Below are 19,158 nucleotides of genomic sequence, written 5' to 3'. Positions count from 1 at the left end.
GGTGAAGTGTTTTCCAAAAATGAAGATGTGGAAATTTTCACACGCCCATACAACAGCCAGGCTTTCTTTTTACGGCTGGGAGTATGCTCTCTCTGTGTCTGTTCTGCTGGCGTATGCCACTATGTGTCGCTGGTCTTCTTCTCTGTCGTATTGTGCTAGGATGGCTCCCAGTCCTACGGGACAAGCATCTACTGTTATCTCCGTTTTCATTTTTGGATTGAAGTAAGAGTTTTTAGCTGACTCTACAGCTCTCTTGATTTCTCTGAACGCCCCTTTACATTGGGTGGACCACTGAAATGGTTGTCCTTGTTTGGTCAGAACTCTCAGTGGGTGACTTAATGTGGCGTAGTCAGGTATATATCTGGAGCAGTAGCTGGCCATGCCTAGGAATGATCATACATCGCTAAAGTCATCTGGGCTCGGTGTGTCATTTAGCGCTGCTACCTTTTCAGGGTCTGGTTTTATGCCATCTCTAGAGAATATGTGGCCAAAAAATGTCAGTGTTGGCTTGTGGAACTCACACTTTGTCTGGTTGAGTGTGAGGTTGGCTTTCGTTAGTGCATGGCAGACCCGATCTAGCGCCTTGTCATGTTCTTGAGTGGTTGCTCCGTATACTAGGATGTCGTCACTGTAGTTTAGTGCAAGTGGGATATGATGAATTGTTCTCCTGATAACTTCTTGGAATATTTCTGCTGCTGAGGACACCCCAAAACGTAGTCTTTTGTACCTGAACAACCCCAGATGCGTTGAAAAAGTGGTGATATATCTTTACCGCTCATGCAGTTCTAGTTGGTGGTATCCTTTGTTGAGATGTAATTTTGAAAATATTTTTGCTCCGTTGAGTGACATTATCATGTCACTGATGTGTGGACCTGGATGCCTCTCTCTCTCTATTGCAGTGTTGGGCGCTCTCATGTCCACGCATAGACGGACTCGGCTGGCTTGTCTTTTCTTTGGGACTACCACAACCGGGGAGACCCATGGTGTTGGTCCATCCGTTCTTTCTATGATGTTGGCCTCTAATAGCTCTTGTAGCTCTTTTTCGACGGCTTCTTGTAGGTGAAACAGGATATTCTGGTGGTGTTGTGCCACCGGTGTGATTTGTTCATTGATATGCAGTCTTACTTGGCAGTTCTTCATTTTTCCAAGGCCTTGGAAGATCTAGGGGAACTTTTGGATGAAGTCTGGTTTGTCATCCACTTTGTGCAATATGTCAATCAGTTTGAGTCGTTCTGCTGTGCCAAACTTAGAAGGCAGTCTGCCTCTGGCCCCTTGATGACATGTATGTAGACTTGTATCTTGCGATCCTTGTAAGACAGATCAGTTGCAAACTTCCCAAGACACGTTAGTGCTTTCTTCGACATCCACATATACACTTGTACGTGGGCGTTGACCAGTTTTGGAGGTGGCCTCATTCATTGATATTCCGCTACTGGTAGGTAGTTTAACGATGCCCCACTGTCGAGCATGAACTTGGTAGGATGAGAACCAACTCTGATGTCTAACCGTGGATATTCCTTCAGCCGATCAGGGTCAGCTACAAAATAGATATACCCCCCCATCTCTCAGACCATTCAGCGATAGTTTTCTCTTTGACAGTTACGCAACAGAAAAAGTATTCGTCATGGTCATTTGATAGGACGATACTGTTAGATCAGTCGGAGATCAACCTGCTGTCAGAAGAGGTGTTAAACTTCCTAGAAATTAATTTGGACTCAGCGGGAATTAGTATTGTTTGGGAAACCCTTGAAGCTTTCTTAAGAGGGCATATTACAAACCGTGCCTCATACAGAGGTAAGGCCTATAGAGAAAAAATCAGGACTTTAGAACGAGATCTGGATAGCTTAGATAGGAGCTGTGATTCCTCAGGGGGTACCTCTGTAGAGCGAGAAGAGCGGAATAAGGTGAAGGCAGAACTGAACAACGTACTACAGGAAAGAGTTCAGATGAGGTGGGCGGCAAGTAAGATCTCGAACTTTGAATATGGAGAGGCGGCTGGTAAGGTTTTAGCTTGGAAATTTAAAACAGATAAATCTAAAAAGTTTATAAGGGGTATTCGAAAGGAGGGGGACCCTACTGTTAGGACTACCAACATTGAGATTGGTAGTGCTTTTCAGGACTTCTTTCAAAATATTTACACTGAGGACATTGAAGATGATCCCCTGGCAAGAAACTCATGGCTAGGTAAGATCCAACTGCCCACCCTTACGGGTGATCAGACTGACCGCCTCGATAGGGAAATATCGGAGGTTGAAGTAAGTAAGATGATAGGTCAACTTAAGCATGGGAAGGCGGCAGGGCCAGACGGCCTCCCAGGGGAATTATACCGGGTATTATGTCCAGTGTTAGTAACAACATTGACTTCGTTATTCAATAATATCTTTATAAATGGGTCAGTGCCTCCCCAATCATGGAGTGAAGCAACCATAGTCCTTATACCGAAACCAGGCAAAGATCCAACTGAATGCGGGTCTTATCGGCCGATCTCGCTACTAAATAATGATTATAAAATCTTCGCAGCAGTTTTATCAGCACGGCTGGCAAGCGAGATTGGCTCGATAATCCACGAAGACCAAAAGGGCTTTATCAGGGGACGACAGTTGGCGGACCTAACTAGGGACTTGGTTGCGGCAATAAATATCGCCACTACGTTTTCTTTACCCTTGGCTACATTAACCCTAGATGCCACTAAGGCCTTTGAGAGGGTCAATTGGTCCTATCTGGCGGCGGTATTAAGGAAGTTCCAACTAGGCGAGAACTTCTGTCGAACCATTCAGCTCCTATACAGAGCTCCCACCGCTAAACTGCTAGTCAATGACACACTTACTGAGCCATTCAAGATTTCACGGGGAACTAGGCAGGGCTGCCCCCTTTCACCACTCCTGTTCAACCTTTACCTAGAGCCATTTGCGCAGACACTTAGAGAAGAACTTAATATTACCCCCTTTGAGTTTAGCGGATGGGTGAAGCGTCTGGGTATGTATGCAGATGACATCCTCATTTATCTATCAGACCCTGTTCAGGCCTTTCCAATAGTTGTCAGGAGAGCGGAAGAATTCGATCAGATCTCGGGGTACGAGATAAATGCGGGGAAAACCGAAATAATGGTTTGGAACATCAACAACACACAACTGGATATAACCTCCTCAATGCGCTATTTGGGAATTAAGATCACTCACGATGTTGGGAATATAGCTCAGGTCAATTTGGATCGGGTTTGCCGAGAATGTCGGGCGCTTTTAAAAGCATGGACCTTTCTCCCTTTGACGATCTATGGGAGAGTAAGCCTTATAAAAATGTCAATTTTACCAAAGCTCACATTTATATTTAACAGTATTCCTTTAGCCTTTGAACCAAAGCAAATTACGAAATGTCAACAGGACATTAATGCGTTCATTTGGAATTACAAGTCCACTCGGATAGCTTGGAAGAAACTGAGGAGGAGGAGGGAAAAGGGCGGGCTCTCCCTCCCAGACATACAATACTACGCTTGGGCCTTTCAGTTATCATTCTCCAGAATGTTACTGAAAACCCCAACACATTCATCAGCAGGGAGAATGTTTAAGGCCATGTTAAATGGAACGGGCTTGCCACTGGACGGCTTTCTATTTAAATTCGGAGAACAGAAGTTTTTCAAAAAGGTGAGGCTGAAGGTCTTGCAGTCGCTGGCCAGAGCCTGGACAAGGATTAAGAGGTCGGCAAGGCTGGCCTACTATTCAAATTTAGCTCCAATTTGGGATTCTCCGGGGCTTCCCCCGTGTTTGGGTGACGACCTTTCGATACCACTAAGAGAGGGGGGGATACTGAGATGGGGAGACTTGATGGCTAGTGGGGTATTAACATCGTGGGACAATTTGTTTGAAAGGGTTGTCCCAAGGCTATCAAGGTTTAAATATATACAACTAGTAAGCTGGTCTAGAGAGCTCCTTCAAAATAATGCCCTAGTGGGGAGGTGTAGTGTGCTAGAACAACAGCTGGTGGAGAAACCTCAGGGGGGCAAAGAGGTTGCATTTTGGTATTGGGCAATCTTGGAGGAGGTGGATGGAGACTTTGACCTTCCCGATGAACTGTGGGCGGAGGACACGAACCTTCAAGGGGAAGAATAGTGGATAAGATCATTCACGCTTCTTTATAAAACTGTCAAGCCTGCATGGTTGAGGCGGAATCACCTGTTCACGGTACATAGAGCCTACTGGACACCACAAAAGCTGGCAAAATTCCAAGCTGGTAAATGTTGTAACAAGTGTAGTCTCCAGGGCGCATCAGATGTTCACATGTTCATGGACTGCCCTCCAATCAAGGCTTTTTGGGTAGAAGTCCTGCTTACATTGGGCTCGATACTCAAAGTATCTTTACCCTGCACATTAACACTGATAATCTCTGGGATGGATGATAATGTCACTGGCACAGCAAGGCCCTTGTTGTTTTATGCAATTTTACTCGCTCGGCGACAGATATGTAAATTTTGGGTCCATTCCAAGGCGCCGACACACGCCAGTTGGTTGTCAACTCTACTTGAAACATCAAAGGTAGATTTGGCTAGACCTTGTAGCAGTAATAACCTTACATTTTGGAACCTTTTGATTTCTTGGTGTTAGTGCACCGGGTTTTTTTTTTTTCTTTTCCCCGGGTCCTATGATTATGTCTTTAAACTCCAGGGTCCACTGTGGCGGTTTCGAAAGATACGAGTTGGGCCTCGCGGTAGTTCCTACCTTGATGGAGTCTGGGATGGGTTTGGCAGGCCGCCATTCACCACCAATGCCTCAGTAAACCCAGATATAGTCTCCCGCCAAGTTGGTTCCCAAGGTCGTGGTGGCAGTGAGGTGCTTTCCATCCCTGGTCGCACAAATAGGTGGTTGGCTATACAGTCTTGGGTTAAGAGGTACAGGTAAAGGAGGACACACAAAAAAAAAAATAGATATACTTTTTTCGGTCTTGTGAGATGGGTGAGAGGGATCTGGATTCTCTTGATGATGACCGTTGAGATTGATATGTCCGGCACGAGTGGCAGCTGGATTGTGGAGTCTCGTCTATCCTGGACTTCTCTGACATGCTGACAACTGTCTGAGTGATGATGTTGCCGGTGCTGTCCCCGTTGATCACTCTTGTGCAGTGTCTCACATATGCTTTCGAAGTGATTGTCTCGGCCGCACTTCTGGCATCGTTGCCCTAGTGCTGGGCATGCGTCTGCATGCGGGAAGTCGTAGCCGCATCTGTAGCATTTCAGTTGTTTGTCGGATCATATCTTGGTGTGTCTTATGCTGTGGCGTCCATTGTGTGACTGGTGATGTTGTTTCTTTGATCTGGAGGAGCGCACTTGAGGTGGCGATCGTCCATGCGCTTGTCGAGACTGCATCCTGAATGCTTGTTCTCATTTCTTCCCTCTCCCGGCTTCCATTCTTTTTGCATGTTCATCTGCTTGCTCCTCTACTCTAGTCATTTCTTCAATCTCTTCTAGTGAGTAGCTTTTCTTGAGCAGTTTACGTCTCAGTGGTTCTGAGATGCAGCCTCCTATAATTCTTAGTCGAAGGGCATCTTCGGTGGAAAATGTATCGAACTGACAGTATCTCGATAACCGTCTCAGGCGTGTGACGAACACACCCATTTGTTTACCTCTCTCTTGTGTGGCCAGATTGAATGTGTACCGCTCAAAGTCAACGTTTCTTTTGTGTAGGAACTTGTGATTGAGTGCTTCAAAGACTGTCTCATAGGACCCAGCATACTCAGTGGGCAGTTCTTTTATTATTTGTCCAACTTCTTTACCGACCAGGTTCTTGAGAGCTAGTAGTTGCTCTTCGGCGTTTGTTACTTTCGACCCTTTCATGTATACCGTGAAATCTTATATCCATTCTTGCCATCACAAACCCATACCCCCGCCATATTCAAGAGTGAGGGGCTCTGGATGGCGCAGAAATGAGGCCCCAAACCTACCCACAGGAGCTGGGTCAGTCATTTTTTGACTCTGCTGTTCTTGACTCCTCTTACAGTCTCTTTCTTACTGTTCGTTGCACTCGCTAGTGCTTGTTTGCTATCTTCGTTGCACTCGCCAGTGCTTGTTTGCTATCTTCATTGCACTCGCCAGTGCTTGTTTGCTATCTTCGTTACACTCGCCAGTGCTTGTTTGTTATTGTTGTTGCACTCACCAGTGCTTGTTTGTTATCTTCGTTGCACTCTCCAGTGCTTGTTTGTTATCTTCGTTGCACTCACTAGTGCTTGTTTGTTATTTTTGTTGCACTCGCCAGTGCGTGTTTGCTATCTTCATTGCAATCACCAGTGCTTGTTTGTTATTTTCGTTGCACTCGCCATTGCTTGTTTGTTATCTTTATTGCACTCACCAGTGCTTATTTGCAGTTCAGGTCCTTCGCCTGACTTCAAAATGGCCGCCACTAATCCCTGACAAGGGATTGGACGATCTTGCCTGACCTCAAAATGGCCGCTCCGAGAATCTCGTGTGCAACGAGATTTGGCCTTTCTCTTCACCGGAGACACAGAGTTCCCTCACGCTTGCTTTCACTCACCACTACCCCGCTGGCTGACACGGATGCCGCGCAGGGTGAGACGTTTAATTTCTTCTTTTTGTGTTTTTGCATTTGCCGCCGGGGTGGGCTCCCGGTAGGCTCTTTGATCATGCGCTCCAGCCCCCACACTCAGGGCGAGCTCCGGGCTTGTTGCCGCTAGGGTGGGCTCCCGGTCGGTCGTCCTCCAGGCACACTCCAGCCCCCACGCACAGGGCGAGCTCTGGGTTATTCGCCGCCTGGTGGGCTCCCTGTAGGCTCCGGCCCTCCACACATGTGGGACGAGCTCCGGGCGGGCCACACGGCAGACGTGTTACGGAGTTAGCCGTCCGATGCACACACGTGTGAGCTCGGGTCCTCATCGCCATATGTGGTGTCCGCTGTGGGAAGAATACACACAGACACGGGGTGCAGGTTCACTGCCCCTTTATTTCACGTCCTTCCTACTCCTGGGCTAACAGCTAACTGCCGTCCCTAGCCCCCAGCTCCTCCCTTTCCGCCCGCCCCCATCCCAGCTCTGGCCTTTCCTAGTGCCTGACATATGTGGACATCCTTACAATCATGATCCTCTTCCCTTTTCTTTTCAAGCCGAGAAATATCATCTTAGTAACATGGATTTTTATTCTTTCTTAAAGATAAACTTGCTAAAATATCCCTGTCTACGGATTCAGGTAATGGTTCACTCCTTTCTATATGGTTACTTTACGGTCATACTGCGTCTAAAATGTATACATTCTTATCCGCCCCACTCCCTTCACAACCTACAATTACTTATGATAAATGGGCTCACCATTTTGCAGATGACTTTTTTTAACACATTTCACAAGATACTTGATATCTAAATTCCTTCTGGGTCTCGATACAGATGCATTTATCATTGATTTTTTATTCACATATAGAACTTTCTTTACCTATTGGGTCCAGGGTCTGCAGTTATGCATTTACCCCTTGACAATTCGGATCTGGAATTATTAGATCTACTTTTATCTATAGCTGGTAAAATGATTTTAACAGGATGGAAATATTAGTATTCTCTGTCTTAATATACTTGATGGGCATGGGTCTCATATCTACGTGGAGCTCCTACTTTTGTCAAGATAAAACATTGTTCGCCTTTCATCTCCTGTAAGGCTTAGCGGTCTTTGGATAATTATGTGGATTAGTCTCCTCAGGGACTGATAGCTCAATATTCTTTTGAGGCCCTTTATTAGTTTATTTTCTCCCATTGGACCAGATGTCCCCCATCATCGCTGTCCCTTTTCTCATTCTTTTTCTTTTTTCTTCGTTTTCACTTTTCCTTGGCTGACTTTTTTTATCTATTAAACAATACTAATATATGCTGTTTCATTTTTCTTTATCTTTATGTATGCAGTTGTTTTGCTTGTTTTATTTTTCTGGAATTTATATTAGTAGTTCATGAACTTTATAACATTTAGTATATGCCATGATACCAATTTACCTGCCATTTCTAATTAATGATATGTTTACCACCCTTTTTAACCCAGTCAAATTAATTTTCTTATGAAATCTTTTTACTGAGCTATGATATTTAGATCTCACTATGTATTGGTGTATAGTTAATGTATTACTATTGTATTTCTCTTTTAAACTCCTATGAAGACATTTGACAAAAAAAAAAACAATGCACAAGAATGCAAGTAATGTAATGTAACATAAACTTATATAGCGCAAAAAAACTGACACCTTATGGGTATCCCGGAGCTACGACTTACCAAGTCGTCATTGAGCAAAACAGGTAACCTATTCACTATTTTAGGCGAGCTCATTTTACTCATGCCTAGTTAAGAGCAAAGTCTTTAAGCCATTCCTAAATGGAAGCAGAGATTTAATTTTTCTGATGTTCAAGGGAAGATCGTTCCAAAGTCGTGAGGGTGCTACACCGAATGCTCTGTCACCCATCCTGGTCTTCTTGAATCTAGTGGAGGTTACCAGATTTGCACTAGAAGAATGGAGATTTCGCTCTGGAGTGTACCAGGTGAATTTCTCCTGCATGGACATTGGACCCAATCCATGTACTGCTCTAAACACAGTACAGAGCGATTTGAATTGGATACTCTCATTGATGTGTAACCAGTGAAGGTCCTTTAAAGCTAATGTTGTTGAGGACCTGAACTGTCTATTTAACACCTATTTGGCTGCTATGGACTGGATCCTCTGCAGCTTCAGTAGAACAGATGTGAAGTGAACCGGCTGCTGCTGGGGCAGACTTGTGAGCTATGGACTATCCTCAGAAAACCCAGGGACTGTTAATATGGCTCTGTTTATGTTTACGTGCCATGGACAATGGAAACATGATCCAGATAAAAGGGTTTAGTGCAGCCAGAATGTGATCAGATGAAGGTGCAGAGGTCTAAAGGGGGTCATATCACAGATGTCATACCAAAGGCTTCTGACAAAGCTACAAATCCCAAGAAATGTTCAATCACCCCAAAACCTGGCCACCAAAAACTGAACCGGCATTGCCACCCTTAAAGATAATGGTTGCACAGCAGCAGCAGTCTAGTTAACAAAGTCAAAGCCCAAGGCCATGTTTGGTTGAGAGCTGAGGCACACATGTTTTACCACCTTAGCCAGTGATGCATTACTGCTTGACAAATGGGCTTACAAGCCATGTGGTTGGAAAACCTAGTATCATTTGCTGACATATCTGCAGTAAACAACAGAACGTAACACAATAACATACACAAAGTATCAAAACAGCACAAATAAAATAAAACAGGGCAAATCAACACACAACAGTCAAAGCAGAATGCACCACAACACCTGCAGTACAAGACAACAAAAAATCACACTGAAATAATGCAGTACAAAAAGCACATCAACACATAGAAACAACAGAGCACATCATATCTACAAGAAAATGCCACACATACAGTGGGCAAACAAGTTTGTGGCACACACTAACATCTTTAAATCCTGTTTTCGGTGATAAAAGGAGTTTAGAGCAGGCACTCCTTCATCTACCACTAATTACCTCAAATAGCTCCAATCGAGCAATGCTTTGTGATTTGGTACCTTGAGTACAGATTCAGCCCCGCACACTTATCAACCAGGATTAACAAGATCCTACTGAGCTGAAGGAGGAATTCAAAAATTTCCTGTGCAATAAAATGTAATTTGTATTAATGTATTGTCTGTTTCCTTGTTTTTCTGCTATCCTTTCATTTTTTTGATGTATACTTCCTCTCTGTTCTTGTCATCGGCTACACTTTCATTTTTACTGTTCACTTTGGCTTCATTCTTTGAAAATCTTTCTATCATCTAGTTATCATCAATTCTTTCTTCTGTCTCCATTACAGTAATGTCTCTACGCCCATCCAGACTTTGTACGCTGACTCTCCTAGTCTCCAGACCATCAAAGCGGGCCTGGGACTTGATCGATGCACCCGCTGGCACACAGGATCAGCCCCCATCAAGAAAGAGACATTGGACTACTTCATGGGCTTTAACCTATATCTTATGAACCTCTATGGTTTGACTGAGGCTATGGGGCCATATATGTTGCCTTCACAAAGCAACTTCCGCATCACAAGGTCAGTGAATTCTGCTCTTTAATATACACAGCCATCAGATTACCCAATAGACAACATTTTTAGAACTCCATGGCTTACCTTATATGGTTATCATATGGCTTTACTATGGTCTACTGGTGTTGGGTATGAAAGACACAGATACACTGTGGACCCTGGTACCCTGACCCCCGCAGTTACGATCCCAGCACCCTCCACGCTCTCAACCCCGGATGCAGCAACTGCCAGCTCTCTATGCCAAGAAGCAACCAAGGTCCGTTCTCCTACCTTCACTGCCACCCCACCTTCACCCACCTCGGGATCCCAGCTATAGGCCCGGGCTGACCAGATGTCAGAGCACACAAACCACTGAACTTCATCATCCTTAACGTATGCCCCCTGCACAGACATGCCATAGAATCCTGAAACCTCCTCAACACTCACACACCCAACATCACCTTCCTCACAGAGACCTGGACCAAGGCCAGCTCAGCATCTGACATCACAACCGCCATCCCTGACAGATACAAAATGCTGAGAAAAGACCGCCCCACCTACCCAGGAGGAGGCCTCACCATCATGCCAAAAGCTCCCTCCAATTGACAACCACCGACCCAGGCAACACCTTGCCCCCCATGGAACACATCCACTATCCCCTACCATATCCAGACCAACTCCCTCATCTACAGACTGCCTGGCCCCATGCTCCATTCCCCAACATCATCGCCGACCTCATAGCACCCCATTCCCTCGCCTCCAAAGACTCTTTACTACTCGGAGACCAGAACTTCCAGCATGACAACCACAATGACCCGAACACCACCACTCTCCGAGAGAACCTCACCAACATAGAACTGAAGCTTCTTGTCTCCATCCCCACTCACACAGCGGGGGACATACTTGACCCCATCTTTGCAGGAGGAAACAGCATCTTCTTCTGGCACACCACAGATCTGTTCTGGACTGACCACCACTGCATTAATTTCTCCTTTAGTGAACCCACCGCACACAAGCACGCATGCCACCTCCCACACAGAATATGGAACAAAGTCTCTGAAGAACACCTCACCTCTGCCCTCACCTGCACTCCACCCCCAACTACAACAGATGCCAACACCACAGCAAGCAACCTCCATCAATGGATTGCCAACTGTGCTCCCACACTCGCCTCCCCCAGAACACCACAAGACAACACAACAAGAAAGCCAACTGGTATACCGCAGACCTTTGAGAATACACGCGCTCCTGCATACGACTAGAGAAGATGTGGAAAAACAGCATAACTTCATTGTGCGCTCTGCCTACAAAGAGCCACTACTGCACACCACCAAATCATCAAATCCACAAAGAAGAACTTCCACCAAAACAGAATCCTCTCCAACACCCACAACTCCAAGGACCTCTTTGCCATAATACAGGAATCTGCCAAACCCAACAGCAAACCAACTGACGTCCCCCTCCCAAGACCTCTGCTACAGACTCAGCTCCTTCTTTCACCTCAAGATCAAGACACTCTACGACAACTTGGATGACCAAGACTTCTGCACTGCCCCAACCCTTACCCCCTATGTTGGCCTTAGGCCGAAGCCTCAGTGAAAATGAATATGTCTGAACTAAGGGGCATATTATCAAGAAAACTGCCACTAAAACTGCGATAATGGGCTTGATAATATGCCCATGAGAATTTCCAATAGAAGTCCATGTTCTGGTGTGAACATGGGCTTCTATTGGAATTCTCCAGGGTATATTATCAAGCCCATTATCGCCTCTTTAGCTGCAGTTTTCTGCAGCTAAACCAGCGATAATTTTAACGCTGTTCTTGATAATATGCCCCATAGTCTCTTAAATGGAAGTCACAACACTCCAGTGGGATGAAGCGGAGGGCTTGAGCCGAATACAATTCCATGTGGTTGGATACCTCATTAGTGAAGGATTGATGAAATGGATTTACTGCTACAGAGAAGATTGAAGCAGGAAACGTTTAAAAATCAATCTGGTCGGCGATCGGTGATAGTTCTTAGAACACTTTTTGGACACATTTTGTCTAAGTCCTCTATTTTGGAAATTGGCCATGTGGGCACCTTTACCACCTCAACTAAGGGTCCATGACTGGTGGCACACTTCCTGGAGGTACAGAACACACCCAAGCTAGAACCAGGTGTGGTGTCAAGATGATGGGAGCTTGTTATGTCCTTGTGGCTCTCAACTAGACCATAGAGTCATTTCTGGTTGTCCTGGATGCAGATTTAGATGCAGGGCTTAACAGAAGTTCTGACTTCTGACGTTTCAATGTTCAAAGCAGTCCTTCCAGGTAAATCACAAACCTGGCCGAGTGCAAATCAGGTAAAACAAGAGCGAGTTTACCCAACTTGTTCCAAGGAACAGGGTTCTTTGGCAAATTATAACATCCCTGGAAAAAACATTACCAACTTTTACTCAGTCACTTTACATACTCTCCTAATCAACCTCACCATACAACTGATTCATACCACTTTACTGAATATGTAGATTCAGATTCCAAGAATAACCACAGACTGAAATGCAATGCTAATACTGTTTTATTAATGTCTTTTTTAAATTTCGGTAAATGTCCCGAAGGTATGTATGCAAGCAATATATAGAAACATTTTTCACAAATGTATACATCTCAAAAAATCTTGACATCAAATAAGACAGTACAAAAATAATTAAAAGAACATTAAAAAACGTGCTAGACCCCCAGTTAAAAAACTGGTATTTTTATCTATTTGATCATCTATTTGATCCAATTGCTATATGAGATTGGTCTGGAACTTTTAGTAAAAAAACTTTTTTATCTAAATGTCCCTAGGCTTTTTTGAATTCTTTACAACGTCAACGCGTTTCGGTGGCTTAAAAATATACACAATGCCACCTTCCTCAGGACACAATTCGATATGGGTCACTTTACAGTTTGTATCTATACAAGAGAGAAAACAAAAATCAGCTACAATAGAAACGGCATCAATTCACTCAGTCAAAGACATTTTATCTTATAATCAATGACCTCAGTCTCCTAGTGATAACATACGATCTACCGCAATACTTCCTCCCATTTAATATTTTAAACTATCAGACAGTGCATTTTAAGATCTAAACTTACAACAACACAGAGGAGTGCATTACATTTCACTGTAGGGTTTTAAAATGTGTCCCCCCCCCCCGGTACCATGGACATTTCTCAATTTCTCCTTACATCTTAATATTCCTCAACCTTTCATTCCCACAACATTCAATCTCTTTACCAGCCATTACTAACCATGGAATGTCTCAGTTATGTTACAGATTAAGGCTGGCTACAGTCCTATCCTTCAACCTTGTTTCATTCTAGACGATTTCCTAAAGGGGGGAGATGAGTGTGCAGCAGTTAGGGGTTTACCTACACTTACTTTTTTAACAGACTTCTCTCTTTTTTTAAATATTTTCTTACCTTAAAATTCCTCTTGTTGATGTTTCCATTTTCTTTATATGACAGAGATGACTTTTTGTAGTGTGGTCTTTCAGTGGACTATATATCTTAAAAACAATTGTCTCTGTTCCAAAAGAACAGACGGTTCATTAAGTTACCTTACTATATAGCCTCTTAGTGATTTAGTAATTTCCCTCAATTCTTTAGTGGGTTGCATGGTTTCTATTTGGCTGACCTTTAATAAAAGATGATCCTGCCTGCTACTATCGCTTAAACGGTCATTAATCTCCCCACAAGTGTTCCTGCAGTGGTGGACTATTGATACGTCTATCCAGGGCTGTCTAGGGGCTTTACATCTGTTGATATTATGCAAACAAACACAGAGGCATTTATATGTCATCTAATTTCTTTCATCTAGCCCTTACAGTTTTTCACATCCATTATTATGTTTCACTTGCTCTATATAGTGTGCGGAAATACTCAGCTTAAACTTCTCGAGTGGCGATGGTTAATTACTCAATAGCCACTGTCCCTCTTCGCGTAATTGCATATTATGCCTGTACTTATTGGCTCAGAGGCTCGGGAGGTGTTAGTGCCTCACCGTTGTTCATTTATTGACTCTAATTCCCCTTTAAGGTATTGCCAATTTGCACATCTATGTGCCATTCCCAGCGCACTGGAAGGTATCACTGTCGCTCTTTTTCATCTACATGCAGCGGTTACTCTTTTTTTGCCCTCCTCCCCAGTTATAGTGCTGCCTGTCACGTATCTATAGTTGGCGTCCAGAGTCCCATATGGGGTCACTTCTGCTTGGATTGCCCATTCTCTCAAACCTTCATTAATTTAATCAAACTCTCTGTACCTATCCTATTGAGAGATTCCACTCACCCCACCCAGGTAGGTATATCTTTTAGAAGAGGGCCTCGCGCTTCCCACCTCTGTGTATTACGTATCTGACGGGGTTCTGTTGGAATGAATGGAATGAGATTTCTAAAGCGCATGGCTGCCCAAGAGCGTCCCAGCGCTGTCTGAAAATCCATATAGTCAGGTCAGGCGGAAACAAGGAGAGAGTCAGGGGAACAGCCACGTCTTCAAGGATTTGCGAAAGGACAGAAGGTTAGGTTGGGCACGAAGGTCCAGTGGGAGAGCATTCCACATCTTGGTCGCCTGATAAGAGAACCGCCGGCCACCGGAGCGTGTTTTCTTAATCCTAGGTATTTGAGTGAGGTGGACATTAGAGGATCGGAGGGTTCTGTTTGTGGTATACGGCATCACAAGATTTTTAAGGACGGGAGGGGCGTTTCCATGGAGGATTCTGTGAGTTAAGCACATGGCCTTAAACTGCACCCTTCGCTCCACCGGAAGCCAATGGAGTGCTCTAATCGCTGGTTTGGCAGAGCAATGATTTTTTGTGCCTGTGAGAATCCGGGCGGCCGCGTTTTGCACCACCTGTAAACTGGCAGTGACTTTTTTTGGTCAACCGAGGTATAAGGCATTGCCGTAGTCAAGTCTCGACAATATCAGACCCTGTATAAGTAGTTTTTTTGACTGGAAAGGAAGCAAGGGGAGGATCTTACGGGCGGAGCGTAATAGGCCAAAGCATGTTCCCGCTGTTTTCCTGGCCTGGGTGTTGAGGGTTAAGTTATGATCCAGCCAGATCCCCAGACTTTTGATGTCAGTTTTGGGGATTGGGGGGGTGCATGCTTGGGGGCCCTAGAGACTCCGGACGAAAATGGGATTGATTACCCAATACCATTAGCTCAGTTTTGTCCCCATTGAGCTTTAAATGGGAGGCGCTCATCCAACTGACTATATCCCCCAGGCATGAATACAGATCAATGGTGGGGTTGTCTGACTGGCTGAGGTAGACAACCAGCTGAGTGTCGTCCGCGTAGGTCAAAAGTTAAATACCATACGGGACGACAATTTTTTCCAGTGGTGACATATATACGTTAAAGAGTGTTGGGCTCAATGAAGAGCCCTGAGGCACTCCACAACATATAGGGGTTTCCCTGGAGATTAAGTCACCCTCCGCCACCTAGAAGGAACGGTTGTGGAGATAAGATTTGAGCCAGGAGAGGGCAGACCCAGAGATGCCAAGGTTTTCCAGTCGCTGAGCCAGTATGCTATGGTTGACGGTGTCGAATGCTGCGCTCAGATCCAGGAGGATCACTGCCACAGATCCTGCATCAATGATCTTCCTAGCTTCTACGACAACCGCCACCATCGCTGTTTCTGTACCCTGGCCAGGTCGGAAACCGGTCTGTGATGTTTTAAGCAGGTCGTAGGACTCCAAATAATTAGATAGCTGGGAGTTGATGTGTTTTTCAGCCATCTTGCTAATGCCAGGGAGGAGGGAGATCGGCCTGAAGTTAGCTAGGTTGCTCGGATCAAGGTTGGGTTTTTTGATAAGGGCTTTCACTACAGCCTTCTTCCAGCTAGTGGGAACCGTTCCATTTTCAATGGAAGTGTTTATTAGGTTAACCATTGGTGCTAAAATAGTAGGAGCAACCTGTTTTAGGTGTCTGACTGGTGCTGGGTCATGCGGAGATCTGCTTTTGAGGGATTGGAGAATGGGTCCTAGGGTTTCCTCACTGCTTGGGGAAAACCTACTTAAATCTGTATCCCTGTTCTGGCGCTGTAAAGAATAAGAGAGAGAGGGGTCCACAGGTGGAAGAGGGGGGAGGTGTTGAAGAATGTTTTGATTTTTTAAATCAAAGAATATGGCTAATTCGTTGCAATGCTCATTCGAGAGGTTGCGTGTAGCTGGGGGAATTGGAGTCTTTAAGAGTTTTTTCGCAATAAGAAACGTTTCTCTAGACGAACAGGCTGCCTCGCTGATTTTTTGCTTGAAGAAGGAAACTTGCGCGTTTTTTAGAGCCTTTTTGTAATTGAGGATAGTTAGCCTATAATTACTTTTACTGTTAGGGTCGAAGTCTTTCCTCCATACTCTTTCCGCTTTCTTGCAGATTTTCTTTAAGAGGCGTACCTCCTGGGTGAACCAAGGAGATGTGGCTGTTTTCCTCGGTTTCCGATGGGGGTTTTTGGGGAGGACTGCGTCCAAAGAATTAGAAACCCAGGAGGAGAACTCCATGTCTGCTAAATAAGGGTTTGAACTGAAATGTGGACTGGTGTCCTCGAGAGCTTGATTCCACTTATCATAATCTAGTTTCGCCCAAGGCCGGGAAGATCTACCAGGTGCTTGAGTGGGGGACGGAGTGGACTGAATACGCCAACTAAAGGGGATGAGCAGGTGGTCAGACCATGGCACAGGGGTTGGCGCTTCCACCACCAGATCAGGGAAGTTGCAAAAGATGGGGTCGAGCAAGTGACCGCGATTGTGTGTGGGGAGGATGTTCTGTAAGTGCAGTTGATGATCTGCCAGATCTAGGATCAGTTCTGTAGCAAGTTTGTCATTGCTATCTTCCATATGGATATTGAGGTCCCCTAAGATGCAGATATTAGGCCGTGTACTGGTTGTGGCCAAGGAGCATTCCAGAATAGATTCATGGAATTGCCCAATTGCTCCAGGGGGACGGTAAATGAGGAATCCCAAAAGGGAGAAGCAAGGGGAGATGTGGATAGTGAAATAGACGTTTTCACAGTCCGACAGGGGGCTATCAAGGAATCTACACGAGAGTGATTCCTTAAAAATGATAGCAATTCCTCCTCCCCTGCCCTTGGGACGGTTTAGGTGTTGAATACAGAATCCGTGGGGAAGGGCCTGAACTATGTCGGCGTCTGAATCAGGCGCAAGCCATGTTTCTGTGAGAAACAGAATTTCTAAGTGGTGTTCCTCAATAAGCATGTTTGGGCAGTGACCTGCAATTGATCAGAGCCATGTTAATGGTCGTCAGGGTAGGGTCCTTGTTAGTAGAAGGGGTGCATTTAAAGGCTCAGTGGGGGCAATGGGTGAAACAAGAATCTCCTTTCAGTACCTGGGAGCATGGCAGTGGAACAGGCCGGTTAAGATGGAGTAAGGCGTCCCTTGAGTATGGTGTCCTCATCCTAGTACCCGTGCCTGGCTCCTGGCTAGTACTGGCGCGGACGGGCGCAGACAGGCTTGCCTTAGGCACGCCTTCGGCGTGCCATCGTCGCGCCCGCTGCGCGTCCTGGGAATGCACATGATTTGTGGAGTGAACTGTTGACGGGGGCGTGGCCTCAGGTAGTGGGCGTGACCCTGAATGCCCGGTAATGGCGGCTAAAGTACACGAAGCCCTGAAACAGCGCTAGGATCCGCTGTTCGGGTTCGAGTGATTCAATTCAGATTCCCGGTGCAGTGCTCGGGGGAGAACGTGGCTCTCCTTTCTTCCATGATTTTTTCAAGTACTATCCACCTTATATCATTGGATGTATGACCCTTCTCTTTCCAATGACTAAATAGTGGTGCATTTTCTTTGTTTGTATTGATCGCTGACCTTTGTTCACCTATTCTAAGTCTCAGCTCCCTTCTGGTCTCCCCACATAACCCTGTCCACATGGACAGAGACTGTAGAACAACAAAGGTTTTGGATCCTACGTCTACCCAGCCCGGATCTCAACAACAGAATAAACAGAACAGAATGGCTGGATAGGACAAGTTTGTATCGTTAGTATAAGTCACGCAGTCGAAATGTACTACGTTACCAAGGTCTTCTGTACCAAAAACAAATTTATTTTATTTTTATCTGGTTTTTAGATTTATCAAAAACACATGGGCAAACCAAAGACTGTCACGACAGTGAATACATGAATACAGTATTTACATTTATACACACATACCAATATACATTATTTACAAGGTGAAAGAAACACAATTGAATAAAGATGGTTGTAAAAGACACACCAAAAAAAAGCAATAACATTAATCAATATTCAAACATTAATTGCATTTATATACAGTGAGAAAATTCCTACAAAAAGCAAGGGTACAACCAGTCCATGGGGATGTGAAACCAAAGGACAGGCGGGGACAGATGGAGTAGTACGCCTGCCTGCCTGACAACACTGTGGTTGATATTTATATTGGGTTGCACCACTAGGGTCCCAGGTGTTATTTGCTTTCTCTTCCTAGGTGCACCCTTTTGAATGACCACAGGGTGGGTATGTCGACGCGTTTCGAACCGGATTATTGACGGTTCTCTTCAGGACGGGGACTGGGAACAATGGTTCTGTAACAATATACAGAGTGGGTGTCAGGGTTAGATATCATAGTTGTGTGAAAAAACTTTTTGCAATGACTCCACACCATGAGAAGACTTTTACCTGCACGTGGCAAAGAATGTGCCTTGGTGTCGGTAAATCGCCGGGGAAGGGGTTGATTCTGTGAAAACATACAAAATTGGAGCTTAGCACCCTAGTCCGCGGTGGAACTTACGGGCTATACTGATACATATCACCTAGTGCCATCAAGGACAAGAGCTCGTACCTGTGGTTAGCCGGTTTGGGTTCTTTAAGGTTTGGTTGTCCGCCACGCGGTACACACACGAGAGTGGGACTGCTTACATATTGACTACGTTTCGATGTGCAAGCTGAAAATAACACACAGAAATCGGCGCGCGAGATTAGACCAGTATTTCAGTGTGAGACAAAATGTGTAAATTGCGGAGCCGAGTGAGAATTCCTACCTGAATAAGTAGCTTGTGCAACGTGTAGCATCTGATGTCTCAAATTACTTCAGGGCTGGTATATACGTGAGCCGGGACCT

The 19,158-nt window shown here is 45.1% G+C and overlaps 1 protein-coding gene across 4 annotated transcripts in view; it reads left to right on the top strand.

Annotated features, from left to right (window-relative positions):
* LOC147725928 (long-chain-fatty-acid--CoA ligase ACSBG2-like) overlaps nt 1-19,158 on the top strand; it is a 437,166-nt gene that overhangs the window by 306,383 nt on the left and 111,625 nt on the right. For all 4 annotated transcript variants that reach the window (XM_086960053.1, XM_086960055.1, XM_086960052.1 and 1 more), the window contains one exon: nt 9,836-10,069. In XM_086960053.1, coding sequence (XP_086816179.1) covers nt 9,836-10,069 — 234 coding nt within the window. The remainder of the gene's footprint in view (nt 1-9,835; nt 10,070-19,158) is intronic.

This window comes from Lissotriton vulgaris, chromosome 3_1 (genome assembly GCF_964263255.1).
Source record: "Lissotriton vulgaris chromosome 3_1, aLisVul1.2, whole genome shotgun sequence".
NCBI lineage: Eukaryota > Metazoa > Chordata > Amphibia > Caudata > Salamandridae > Lissotriton > Lissotriton vulgaris.
The sequence above is the reverse complement of the archived record's forward strand: the minus strand, read 5'-3'. Positions and strand labels throughout refer to the sequence as shown.